Source organism: Saccostrea echinata, unplaced genomic scaffold, assembly GCF_033153115.1.
Source record: "Saccostrea echinata isolate AGI-Se365-2 ecotype Australia unplaced genomic scaffold, CSIRO_AGI_Sech_v1 ptg000030l, whole genome shotgun sequence".
Classification (NCBI taxonomy): Eukaryota; Metazoa; Mollusca; class Bivalvia; order Ostreida; family Ostreidae; genus Saccostrea; species Saccostrea echinata.
This window is the reverse complement of record NW_026889779.1, coordinates 28,189,939-28,203,824: the sequence shown is the minus strand read 5'-3', so window position 1 is coordinate 28,203,824 and position 13,886 is coordinate 28,189,939. Positions and strand designations below refer to the sequence as shown.

Sequence of the window (13,886 nt, the reverse complement as noted above, 5' to 3'; positions counted from 1 at the left end):
TAAAAGAGAAATAACTTGTATACCGGTATACTTTAGAAAGTTTTTTTGTGAAATTATAGACTGAAACAGAGCAATAGTTTACCGGAAATGTTTTCTATAATATACATGTAAAAGCAGTTCTGCATAATTTTTTTATTAAGTTGATTTCCTAAATTCAATACATTTCCAATGCGCCAAAGATCTATTTATAGTAACAGCTACTTTGCATTTAAAGTGACACCGTGATGGAAAAACGCGAAAATCGACAAAAGTAGAATTTATGCATGACACATACAAATTTTGTTCAGCTTTTGAAAGTATTAGGTTTCAGAAAATTACAGGTTTCATAACCTAAAAAATCTACTTTAATGGAGAAAAATAAAAGTAAAAAAAATCTTTGCATAACCCAACACAAAAATATTGCTTCACTTCTTCCTCTTTATTGTACGGATGCGCTGAAAATTGAAGAATTTACCATGGTTTCAATTCCACAGATATAATATGTCGGATGACGGAGAATTTTTATACAATCTTCAAAAAAGATGATCAGAACTTATTTCTCACTTCTGCTTGCTCCAATGTAATGTTGTTTACAAGTTTCACGCTAAAAATAAAGGACGCGTGACCTTGACATTGTGGGCATTGACGATAAAAACAAAGTGATAGATACAACACTTGTTTTTCTGGTACTTACATTTTGCAGCTTTTTTCTTGCTTTACAGTGCAGTTGAGTTGCCAAAACTTTGCTATATTCATATTTCACATAAATCTTTTGTTTTGTGATACAACTTTCTTAAAAGAAACACATGATTTTGACCCATTATGTAACTTTAAACCTGGTTGTAGGTGAAATGCTGTGAAAGGCCTTTTATACCACTTTATTATACAATGTTTATTTCATTTAATCATGAATTTATAGGGGACAAGCTGCATAAATTTGATAACAATTAAAGAGTTCTCATCAAACTGTAAAATGTATGTGATATAAGTCTAAGCCAGTTCCAGGTGGGCCCAAATTGGTCAAAGTCTGAAAAGCTCACGATACGCAAGTGAATGTTAAAAACATTAACCTTGGCCATAACTTTAGAACAGTTGGTGCTAGGTATTTCATATGTCACATGTGTATTCTTTGTGACAAGACCTTCCCATAGTTATCAGCTTTTTAGACCTCATGACATTGGGAGTATGACCTACCTTTGAAAAACTTAAACCTTGGCCACAACAGTTGGTGCTGGGGCTCTCATATTTCACTTGTGCAGTACCTGTGACAAGACCTTTCTGTGTATTACCTGTGACAAAACCTTTCTTTGGGGACCAACATTTTTTACACTTTTTGAATTTGACCTTGGAGTTTAACCTACATTTGAAAAACTTTAACCTTAGTCATAACTTTTTAAATGTTGGTGTTAAGGCTTTCATATCTTACATGTGTTTTCCTTGTGACAAGACCTTTCCTTGCATATGAACATTTTTGACCTCATGACCTTGGCCTTGGAGTTTGACCTACTTTTGAAAAATTGAACATGGACTGTAATTTGTGAATTGTTGGTGCAAGTTTTTCATATTTCACATGTATATTCTTTGTGACAAGACCTTTATTTGGGTACCTATATTTTTCACCTTTGGACATTGACCTTGGAGTATGACTTTCATTTGAGAAACTTTAACCTTCGCATTGAGCTTTCATATGTGGGCATCATTGGTCACAAATATATCTTTTTTTTTCTTTGTTCTGTGAACTTGATTTTATATATACAGAGTAATTGTTTTTAAATGTTTGTCTGAAGTCTAATGAGCAACCAACCTTAAAAGGAAAACGTTTTCTCATTTTAGTAATATGTTGTTTATGTATGACTAATGAGAATTATTATCATTTTTAGGTCTTTGCAACCACAGATAAAAATAAGAAACACAAGGTAGGAAAAAATATTGCCCAACAAAATTATTGGTCCTTTTTTAAAAGCACAAATTAAAGCACAGCTGCAGTGCTTTTTTGACATTATTTGGATTTCTATTTTCATTTTCATGTTTCTAGATTACCACCAACTATACATCTTATAAATTTGTGAAACAAGTCATTCTTAGATGTGTTGTAATATATCTGATTGCCTGATGTCACAGAGGCAATTCAAACAGCAGCCCAAGATAGAGAATTAAGGAAGGAAAATAATACTTTTGAAAAAAAATTATAAATTACATGGAACAATAAATGTTCCTTTATTGACAGGGGGACTGCAGCCTCAATTTTGTGATTTCTGAAAGAATGACAATATTCTGCCCACACAGATTGTGATTACAGAAATGTGCAAAAATTACCATGAAAATAACCTTAAATTCTTTAACCAGATTTTCAGTTTTTAAGATGTTTTCTTAGGGAATCAGTGCCTTCCTAGTGCCTAAGCCCATCCCTGGACTTTCTCTTGGTAAAAAGGAGGATAAACTAGGGATTAAAGCTACCTCCACATGTTACCTCATCTTTGAAGATTGCAGGATTCCACGGGAAAATTTACTGGGGGAAGCAGGATTTGGGTTCAAAATTGCCATGGTAATAAAACACTTGCTAGTACATGTACATGTACAAGATTTCCTTTTATAAGAGTTGTCTTCCCTTCTTTGTTGCTTATATTTTAAGAAACGTTTAATAATTTTTTTTCGATTGTTATGTTTATAGAAAAATCTTTACTTTTTAATTCAGCAAACTCTGGATGCTGGTAGAATTGGTATTGCAAGCCAAGGCTTGGGGATAGCCCAGGTGAGATTAATTTGTGACTTACCACTGTTTATAGGTAGGTTTGTATGTACTGCTTTTAGCTCAGTCATGCTATTAAAACTGTACTGAAATTGATTAAATAATGATCAAGTCAGTGATATAAAGCGGATAAATCTTAACTTCAATATTATATAAAAATGGAATTTGTAAAGAAATTATAAGAACTGTTTAGTGAAATAAATTCTGTATTCAGCATTAAATAGTAAAAGTCAATTGTACTAAAGAAATTCATACAGCACATATAGTTTTGTATATTTAATTTTAGGCTGCTTTTGAATGTGCCATAGATTATGCTCAGAAGAGGATGGCTTTTGGAAACCCCATTTCAAAGATGCAGACTATTCAGGTAGATTTTTTTTTCTTGTAAACAAGTGACCTTAAAACAAGCTGTAACTGATGGTAAAACTATCAAATTAGACAAAATATCACTGTATCAGGTTTGTGTTTGTATTTTTTTTTTTTATTGAATACGGGCAAATCTGAAGCAATTTTAAACCTGTCAAATCATTAAAAAATACTGTTTTTTTAATTAATGTCTTCCTGCCACTATTTCCCATTCATAATCATAATATGCGCTGACACAGAGGTCACAAGTTCAGAATGTTGTCATTGCGCATGTCGGAGTTTTGTAAACACATGTCGGGAGAAGATTGATCTAAATCAAGCCAAATAATTCCACAAGAAAACTGCATATTTCAAAATTTGCAGGGTTTTTTTTTTTCTTTCTAACTCTTTTTAAAGGGTTAAATGCATTCGAGGAAAGATCAAATTTTCAAAAACAAAGTAAATATAAAGGTTTCTTACATCCAACCCGATCTTTATATAAACTGGCTATCCACATTTCATTCAGGTTCGGTATTAATCGTTATTGTTCCAGAGAGATAATAGGCAATTGTTGTTACAAGAAAAGTGCACAGCATGCATGCAATTTAGTAGAGTTACTCTAATTCTGAATTTCTTATCAGAAATCTATTATTATCTTAGTTTAATGGGTAGGTGTTAAAGGGGCCTGGACACAAATCTGAAGTTGATATTTTTTCAAATTTTCTGTATAATATCATGACTTATAAGATGCTATAGCATTTCACACTGAAATATAATGTTAGGAAACTTCTTTTATCTGGAAATTATTGAAACTACGAATTTCTGGATGCGTTTGTTTGACACATCCTTGCACTTTCACAAAGTAAACTTTATCCTTAATACGTAAAAAAAAGTAGAAATTTTGTTGTGTATTCATGAAAAATATTTAAACTATAATCCAGAAAATTCAGAGTAGAAATGTGAGAAAGCAAAACAAACTCACCAGTATTGTCAGTCTGTGCTCAGTGATGTGTGCAGAGTTTAACAAATTGAACATGCCTGGTGAAACATAAACATTAACAATAACAGAGCTTGTGCCCTGTTTACAAAACCAGATGTTTGACATGATGTACCGTAATGAAGAATGTCGTTGTCATTGTATTCTAAGAATATTCATGTGAGATCAATTCATTTAACGGGTTTTATTTTTTTGAATAAGCGTAGAAATTTAAAATGTAAACAATGCAACTCTGTCCAGACCCATTTAAATAATGCATAAAGAGTCAAGCAAAAAATTAGCATCAATAAAAGCTTGTATTGCTTTAACAAAAACTTAACAAAAGTTCATTTTCATGTGACTAGAGTATTAGATGGTTTAATAGTTAGATATAAAATATGTTTTTCTCAGATACTTGATAGTGTTATGTTTTTCTTTTATGTTTGATTCGTAGTCCAAGCTAGCAGACATGGCTCTGCAGATAGAGAGTTCCAGGCTCCTAACATACAAGGCAGCACTTCTGAAAGATGCTGGAAAACCTTTCTCTAAAGTAAGTTCATTTTTAGCTCTACTGGTCAGAGACCAGAAGAGCTTATGCGATAGTAAGGTGTCCGTCGTCCGTCCGTCTGTCTGTCTGTCTGTCTGTCTGTCCGTCTGTCTGTAAACAATTTTTCAAAACGCTACTCCTCCTACAGTTTTGGTCCGATTTCAATATAACTTGGCACACAAGTAAACTCTACTAAGATACATAATTTAGTGCATCGGTTTTTGATTTCGATGCACGGTGTTGCCATGGTTACTAAAAATAGAAATTTCTGTGAAATTCCTTTAAAACGCTACTCCTCCTACAGTTTTGGACCGATTTCAATATAACTTGGCACACAAGTAGACCACACTATAATACATAATTTAGTGCATCGGTTTTTGATTTCGATGGACCGTGTTGTCATGGTTACTAAAAATAGAAATTTCTGTGAAATTCCTTTAAAACGCTACTCCTCCTACAGTTTTGGACCGATTTCAATATAACTTGGCACACAAGTAGACTACACTAAGATACATAATTTAGTGCATCGGTTTTTGATTTCAATGGACGGTGTTGCCATGGTTACTAAAAATAGAAATTTCTGTGAAATTCCTTTAAAACGCTACTCCTCCTACAGTTTTGGACCGATTTCAATATAACTTGGCACACAAGTAGACTACACTAAGATACATAATTTAATGCATCGGTTTTTGATTTCGATGGACCGTGTTGTCATGGTTACTAAAAATAGAAATTTCTGTGAAATTCCTTTAAAACGCTACTCCTCCTACAGTTTTGGTCCGATTTCAATATAACTTGGCACACAAGTAGACTACACTAAGATACATAATTTAGTGCATCGGTTTTTGATTTCGATGCACGGTGTTGCCATGGTTACTAAAAATAGAAATTTCTGTGAAATTTCTTTAAAACGCTACTCCTCCTACAGTTTTGGTCCGATTTCAATGTAACTTGGCACACAAGTAGACTACACTAAGATACATAATTTAGTGCATCGGTTTTTGATTTCGATGGACGGTGTTGCCATGGTAACTAAAATTAGAAATTTCTGTGAAATTCCTTTAAAACGCTACTCCTCCTACAGTTTTGGTCCGATTTCAATGTAACTTGGCACACAAGTAGACTACACTAAGATACATAATTTAGTGCATCGGTTTTTGATTTTGTCGGATGGTGTTGCCATGGTTACTAAAAATAGAAATTTCTGTGAAATTCCTTTAAAACACTACTCCTGCTACAGTTTTAGTCTGCTTCTAATATTATTAGGCATACAAGAAGACTATACTAAGATACATAATTTATTGCATTGGTTTTTGAATTCGATGAACAGTGTTGCCATGGTTACTTAAAATAGAAATTTCTGTGAAATTCCTTTAAAATCTTACTCCTCCTACAATTTTGGTCTGATTTCAATCTAATTTGGCACACAGTTAGAATACACTACGATACATAATATGTATTTCTGTTTTTTTTTTATTTGGTTGAGTGGTGTTGTCATGGTTACCGGTACTAAAAATAGAAATTTCCATGAAATACTTTCAAAATGCTACTACTCCTAGTTTTCATTTGATTTCAATATAACTTGTCACAAAAGTAGACTACATTAAGATACATTATTCTATTTATTGTTGCATGTTGCAATGTTTCAAATCCAAGTGCTACTTTTCTTTTGTTATACAAACAGACCAGTAGAGCTACAGTCTCATCAGAGACTTCTGGTTTTAAATGTTGTGTAAGGTAAAATATTTGAATCCATTGGTGAGGATTTTATAAACCTAAATATTTAAAGAGAAAGCAGCTTCTGAATGAGGAAACTAAAGATAAGATTATTTTAACATCAGTACGGGGTTTATCATTAACATCTGGCATGATTAATTAAGAAATAAACAACAATGTTAAAAAGTTCTCTGGGAAATGAACTTGGTTGGTCACGTGATCAAATCCTGTGAAGCCCGAAGGGCTTCTCAGAAGATTTGATCACGTACCAACCAAGTTCATTTCCCAGTGAACTTTTTAACATTGTTGTTTATTACTTTTATTTACATTTGAGACGAATATTCTGAGTAGAACTGCATTTATTACACAAACGGCCCGCCGTATTGCTATGTTGTGACGCGCAATGACCTAGAAGCTGTTTGTTCTTCAGAGTTCGCCTCGCTCCAACATTTGAATATTTACATGGATGTTAAGCCGTCCAGTTCAGGAAATAACTGTTTGTAATGAAAAAACAATGATCGCTACTGAGAATAATCTTAGTATTATTGTATGAGTTCTTTATATATGAAGTCAAAAGCGGTGGTATATCGTCTTCAGTTTACATACCTTCAAAGGAATTTCGGGTTAAAAAGGTAAGCGTGATTTTAGGCTAATTATAAACATTCTTCACACCCAAGAAAGATATAATTATCATTTGTTGAACAAAAAAAATATATGTTTCAATAATTTTATCTTTTTCATCGCTTTAACGGCTCAGAAGTTCCGAAACAGTGTCACTGTGACAGAAATATGTAGACAAGATATCGTCTTGCTGTGTGATTCGGTCACGCCATGACCTCTGACCCCCTAATAAGTTCATACAGAATTGAACATATTTCCTCTTCAATAGGTTCATCTAAGAAAAATATTTGCAAATGTAAATAAAAAAGATTACCATTACTTCTGATAAGGTTACAAACAGGCAAAGTCATAACTTTATAGTTACAGCTGCTAAAATGATCAGATCTAGTGTTTAGGTCACTATTAAACTGTCTGTTAAGGGTACTGTTATAGAACTACTCTTTTAAAAGTTATCTTTGATTTGAGTAAGGTATTGGAAAGTTATCATAATGCCTGTAAATGTTACTAAAGGTTACAACATCTTTTACAGGAAGCAGCTATGGCCAAACTAGCAGCTTCAGAGGCTGCAACATTCTGTAGTCATCAGGTAAGATGTTTCCTAATACTTGTTTTATGATGTTGTTTTATGATGTTGTTTTATGATGTTGCTGTTTTATGATACTTATTTTTTGTTGTTTAATGATACTTGTTTTACGGATAGATTTACTTTCGCTGATTTCCAGATGTTTCTTTGAATAGTGCATTATATAGAAATGTGATTGGAAGCATTTCTGTTTTAGATTCCTCTTGTTTTTCTTATATTGTTTTATAATAGATAAGGTAGTGTCAAGGGTTTTTTTAGCCACCTTTGAAAGAAGGGGTCATATTGATTTGCACTTGGTCTGTGGATAGACCAAGTGTTGCCTGATCAGTACTGTACATAAACTTATATTAAAGTGCAATCACCAGGCATGGGGTGGTTGGTGTCGTCATGAATTAACGCTACTAATGTACCACTAAAAAAGAATTTTAAAAATGGAAAATTAATCTTAATTTTTTACCAAAAATTTAGTTTACACAAACATTTTTAGCACTCAGGTATAATGATCACTGTTCAATATACAAACAAAATGTATGAAAGCCCTTGCAGCAATTATTCAGAAACTGTGGACAAGGTTAAAATTTTTCAAAAATAGGTGAATCTGTAAGCTCAAGGTCATGAGGTAAAAAATATTGGTACTTACAAAAAAGTTTGGTCACAAGGAATACATCTGTGAAATATGAAAGGCCCAGCACAGCATTCAAAACTTATGGACAAGGTTGAAGTTTTTTCAAAAGTATGTCAGAATCCAAGATCGAGGTAAAAATTGTTGGTACCTGATTGAAGAAAGTTTTTGTCACAAAGATGCACATGCAAAATATGAAGCCCTCACTTCAACCATTCAAAACTATGACCAAAGTTAATGTTTTTCAAATGTAGGTCAAAAAGTCAAATTTGTTTGTAGCCTAAGAAAGGTTTTTCTGCAAGGAATACAGACACAAAATATGAAAGCCCCAGCTTCAATCATTCAAAACATATGGCCAAGATTAAAGTTTTTCAAAAGTAGGTATAACTCCAAGGTTAAGGTCAAAAATATTTATATCCAAGGAAAGGTCTTATCTCAAGCCTTAGCACCAACCATTCAAAAGTTATGGCCAAGATTAAAGTTTGGTAAAATTTTGCAAAATCGGGTCAAACTCCAAGGTCAAGAGGTCAAATGTGTTAGTACCCAAAGAAAGTTCTTGTCACAAGGAATACACATTTGAAAAATAAAAGCCCAAGCTCCAACAGATAAAAGTTATAGGCAAGGTTAAAGTTTATGCAGAGAAACAGACAGACAGAGTAAAAACTATATGCCCTGAATCTTATATTATGGGAGCATAAAAATCTTAATTTTTAGCTCTACTGGTCAGAGACCAGAAGAGCTTATGCGATAGTAAGGTGTCCGTCGTCCGTCTGTATGTCTGTCTGTCTGTCCGTCTGTCTGTAAACAATTTTTCAAAACACTACTCCTCCTACAGTTTTGGTCCGATTTCAATATAACTTGGCACACAAGTAGACTACACTAAGATACATAATTTAGTGCATCGGTTTTTGATTTCGATGGACGGTGTTGCCATGGTTACTAAAAATAGAAATTTCTGTGAAATTCCTTTAAAACGCTACTCCTCCTACAGTTTTGGTCCGATTTCAATATAACTTGGCACACAAGTAGACTACACTAAGATACATAATTTAGTGCATCAGTTTTTGATTTCGATGGACGGTGTTGCCATGGTTACTAAAAATAGAAATTTCTGTGAAATTCCTTTAAAACGCTACTCCTCCTACAGTTTTGGTCCGATTTCAATATAACTTGGCACACAAGTAGACTACACTAAGATACATAATTTAGCGCATCGGTTTTTGATTTCGATGGACGGTGTTGCCATGGTTACTAAAAATAGAAATTTCTTTGAAATTCCTTTAAAACGCTACTCCTCCTACAGTTTTGGTCCGATTTCAATATAACTTGGCACACAAGTAGACTACACTAAGATACATAATTTAGTGCATCGGTTTTTGATTTCGATGGATGGTGTTGCCATGGTTACTAAAAATAGAAATTTCTGTGAAATTCCTTTAAAACGCTACTCCTACAGTTTTGGTCCGATTTCAATATAACTTGGCACAGAGGTAGACTACACTAAGATACATAATTTAGTGCATCGGTTTTTGATTTTGATGGACGGTGTTGCCATGGTTACTAAAAATAGAAATTTCTGTGAAATTTCTTTAAAACGCTACTCCTGCTACAGTTTTAGTCTGCTTCTAATATAATTAGGCATACAAGAAGACTATACTAAGTTACATAATTTATTGCATTGGTTTTTGAATTCGATGAACAGTGTTGCCATGGTTACTTAAAATAGAAATCTCTTTGAAATTCCTTTAAAACGTTACTCCTCCTACAATTTTGGTCTGATTTCAATCTAATTTGGCACACAGTTAGAATACACTATGATACATAATATGTATTTCTGTTTTTTTTTTATTTGGGTGAATGGTGTTGTCATGGTTACTAAAAATAGAAATTTCCGTGAAATACTTTCAAAACGCTACTACTCCTAGTTTTCATTTGATTTCAATATAACTTGTCACAAAAGTAGACTACATTAAGATACATAATTCTATTTATTGTTGCATGTTGCAATGTGTCAAATCCAAGTGCTACTTTTCTTTTGTTATACAAACAGACCAGTAGAGCTACAGTCTCATCAGAGACTTCTGGTTTTTCTAAAGGTTACTGCAGGGCCATAAATAATCATATTAATATGGAAGCATTCTGAGGTAATGTAGCTTCAAATTTGTTCAAATCATGTTCCCCAGGGGTAGAGTGGGGCCAAGAAAGGAGATGAAAGGTTTATGTATGAATATATAGAAAACATTTTTAGCTCACCTTAGCTGAAAGCTCAAGTGAGCTTTTGTGATCACCTATTGTCCATCGTTTGTCCATCTGTCTAGCTGTCCACCTGTCCATCTGTAAACTTTTCACATTTTCAACTTCTTCTCAAGAACCATTGGGCCTATTTTAATCAAAGTTGGTACAAAGCATCCTTGGGTGAAGGAGAGTTTAAATTGTTAAAATAGAGGGCCAAGCCCCCTTGGGAAGATAATCAAGAAAAGACAAAAATATGGTGGGGTCATTAAAAAACCTTTTCAAGACCCACTGGGTCAGAAAAGCTGAAACTTGTATGGAAGCATCCTGGGATAGTGTAGATTCTAAATTGTTCAAACCATGATCCCCGGGGGTAGGGTGGGGCCACAATGGGGAATCAAAGTTTTACATTGAAATATATAGGAAAAATCTCTAAAAATCTTTTTCTCAAGAACCACTGAGCCAGAAAAGCTGAAACTTATATGGAAGCATCCTGGGGTATTATTACTTATTACAAGGGAGAAAATCTGGTGAAGAACAGCAGGGCCAAAGATACTCAGGTGAGCATTGTGGCCCATGGGTCTCTTGTTTAAAAGGTCTTCTTCTCAAGATCAGCAGGGTCATGATTACTCATATTAAAATGCAAATATCGTCAGGTAGTGAATACTCAAGTTTTATCATATCATGGCCCTCTGGTTTAGGGTGGGGGCAACAATAGGATGTTAGAGTTTTACAAGGGATTTTATGAAAACAGATCTTTTCAAGAGTAGCAGAGCCACACTAAATTATAATGATATGGAACCTGTATGAACTTTTTTTTTTTTTTTATTAATTATGGACACTAAGCTAAAAATTTTTATCAAATTTTTCATAATGCATGTGTAGTTTTGTATGTTGGAAAAAAGCATGAAAAAAAATCTTATCCACTGGGAACAGCAGAGCCATGATAATCATATCAATATTGAAGCATCCCAGTGGGTTATATCATAACCTTTTAAGGGTATGTTGGGGAATAGGGAGCAAATAAATCTTATATTTTTTTTTTTTTTTTTTTGAAAAATAGCAGGGCCAAGATGACTCAGGTGAGCATTGTGGCCCATGGATCTATGTATGTTTCTGAGAAATAAGTTGATAGTCAAACAAAAAAATAATTCAGTGATAAAGCAGGTATGGTCTGAATCCTTGTCATTAATTCTGATATTTAGGTCACCCAAAAAAAGTTTACCATTCAACTTGTAATTATTTATTATGTGTAGGTACATGTACTAGAGGAAGAGACTTATTGAGGTCAAAATTTTAAGGCCATTGTCAGTTTCAGTTATGCTAGTATCTTTAGATGAGAAAATAAATGTGAACACCATGTAAAATGTTATGTTTGACTCAGAAACTTGTACTTCCTATAGAGGTATAAGATGGACAGAGGAAAGATTGTATTGATTTTGTGGCAGCATGGTGCCATTTTGTGTAGTGTACTTAATGCATGCATTGTAAAGATGGCCTTAATTGATAAGTTTAACTTAGGAGATGTAATTTTCTTAAAAAATATTTTGACAAAAAGTAAGAATAATTTTGGACATTTGAAGATCTTTCAAAGATTTTTTTCAGTGGTCTTTAGTGAAAGCTTTAAGTTTCTACAATACTTGCCGTGCCAATCAATAATTCATTTATACTCATGTTCTGTGATATAGCTTATGTGGCAATTTATTTATCATTACTCCACACTCATACCTCTGGTACAAATTTTTAGTTTTCTTTTGTATGTTTCCTTTTATGAATCACCCATATAAGGATATTTACTATTATATGACTGACTTGTCCTATCCTACTTCTAAACTCTTTACTAGAACCCATAATTCAGGGTTTTAATTAAGTGACTCACCGGCAGCTGTAGAGAATTAGCTTGTTTGTTGAGCACTTAGGTTTTAATGACTATAATTCTACAAGTATATATAATTAGGGTAAGTAGTTTCCCTCATTGTTAATAACATCATCTTGTATGTGGCAATAATTATACAAATGTTACTAGTATGTTTTACATTCATAAAAATCTGTTTCCCATTTAGTGCTTTTCCCCCTCCATTCAGAATTTCTCTTTTTAATTTCCAAGTATTTTTGTCATTTGCACTACTATTTAAAAAAAAAATTTGATGTACAGGTATATACACAACATAATATAATGTATATTTGATGTATGTGCAAATCACATCCGAAGTGATTGGAATTGGAAAGAACAGATGATCTATACAAGGAACAGATGCTGTTTAAAAATTTTACCATTGAGCTTTTATTATTAAACTCTTTTGAATTGTATCCAGAACCATATATCAATAAGCCCTCCTTTGAGGGTCTGTGATGACTGATGTAGCCGTATCTAGAGGAATAGTCATCATTAAATGTGTTCCTACAGGAAATGGAAAAAGCCAGACTCGTCAATGTTATTGATTTTAAGTTATCATTACTGTACCAGGGGTATTTAGGTGGATTAATATCATGTAATGTCTGCAAAAGTCCGATTGAGTTTCAAATCAAATTGCAGTAGAAAGTTTACAGAATATGGATGACTCATACCATGTGAACCAGTCAAAATCTGATGAAAGTACTTGTGTATTTTGATGTAGTTTTCCTGTCAGTTCTTTGATGTTTTCTATATAAAGTTTTGTAATGAATATGTTTGTTCCTGGTTAATTGATCTAGGTCTTGCAATTATGAACATGCCTCATGCAAAGATATGCCAAATAATTTTCAAGTATTTCATAATGGCTGCATGTTGCAGCCTGGAGCTGGCTTCAGACAGTTTCATGATCTAGTAGCCTGGGCAGATAAAATGATTCCAAGTATAAATGATCATGCTACAAGTTACATGTAATCAGTTCAAATGGTGAAGAAAAGCCCTGAAAATAAAAAAAAAAAACACCATAAATTTTAGACATGTTGACAGTGGAGTAAGAAGAAATAAACTGCCTGAGTTCTTAAGATAAACATTTGATGTGTTATCATTGTCCAAAATGTGAAAAAGAGAAAAGAACCAATTACGTATTGTTAAGTGGTTGTATAATCTCATTTTTCCAGCAAGTAGAGACTCTGCTTCTGAAATATGATCTCAAAGTAATGAGTGGCTGCACTGTGTGTATTAACAGTGTTTTTGCATGATTTTGCAGGCCATCCAGATTTTGGGAGGTATGGGTTATGTGACAGACATGCCTGCTGAGAGACATTACCGAGATGCCAGGATCACAGAAATTTACGAGGGAACAAGTGAGATTCAGAGACTAGTGATAGCAGGAAGTCTACTTAAGGAGTACCAATCTAGTTAACATAACAGGAAAAGTAGAGTCTGTGACCTTGACAATGCAAAAGGGCTGAATTGTGATATGCTGTACAAACACATCTCTCTTATCAACAAAATATGACTATAACACATTACACAATAATCTTGTATTACAGAAAAATAAAGGAATAATGTCTTTCAATTGATAATATTATTATATAGACGATGAGGTCAAATTGTACAGTAGG

At 33.4% G+C, this 13,886-nt stretch overlaps 1 protein-coding gene across 1 annotated transcript in view; it reads left to right on the top strand.

Moving 5' to 3' along the window:
• Nucleotides 1-13,840, top strand: part of LOC133197632 (short-chain specific acyl-CoA dehydrogenase, mitochondrial-like) — a 33,025-nt gene extending 19,185 nt beyond the window's left edge. Inside the window, exons 6-12 of the mRNA XM_061333749.1 lie at nucleotides 1,860-1,895; nucleotides 2,354-2,524; nucleotides 2,675-2,731; nucleotides 3,015-3,095; nucleotides 4,504-4,599; nucleotides 7,463-7,519; nucleotides 13,529-13,840. Of these exons, the coding sequence (XP_061189733.1) occupies nucleotides 1,860-1,895; nucleotides 2,354-2,524; nucleotides 2,675-2,731; nucleotides 3,015-3,095; nucleotides 4,504-4,599; nucleotides 7,463-7,519; nucleotides 13,529-13,684 (654 nt within the window). The 3' untranslated portion in view covers nucleotides 13,685-13,840. The remainder of the gene's footprint in view (nucleotides 1-1,859; nucleotides 1,896-2,353; nucleotides 2,525-2,674; nucleotides 2,732-3,014; nucleotides 3,096-4,503; nucleotides 4,600-7,462; nucleotides 7,520-13,528) is intronic.
• Nucleotides 13,841-13,886: the final 46 nt, after the last annotated feature.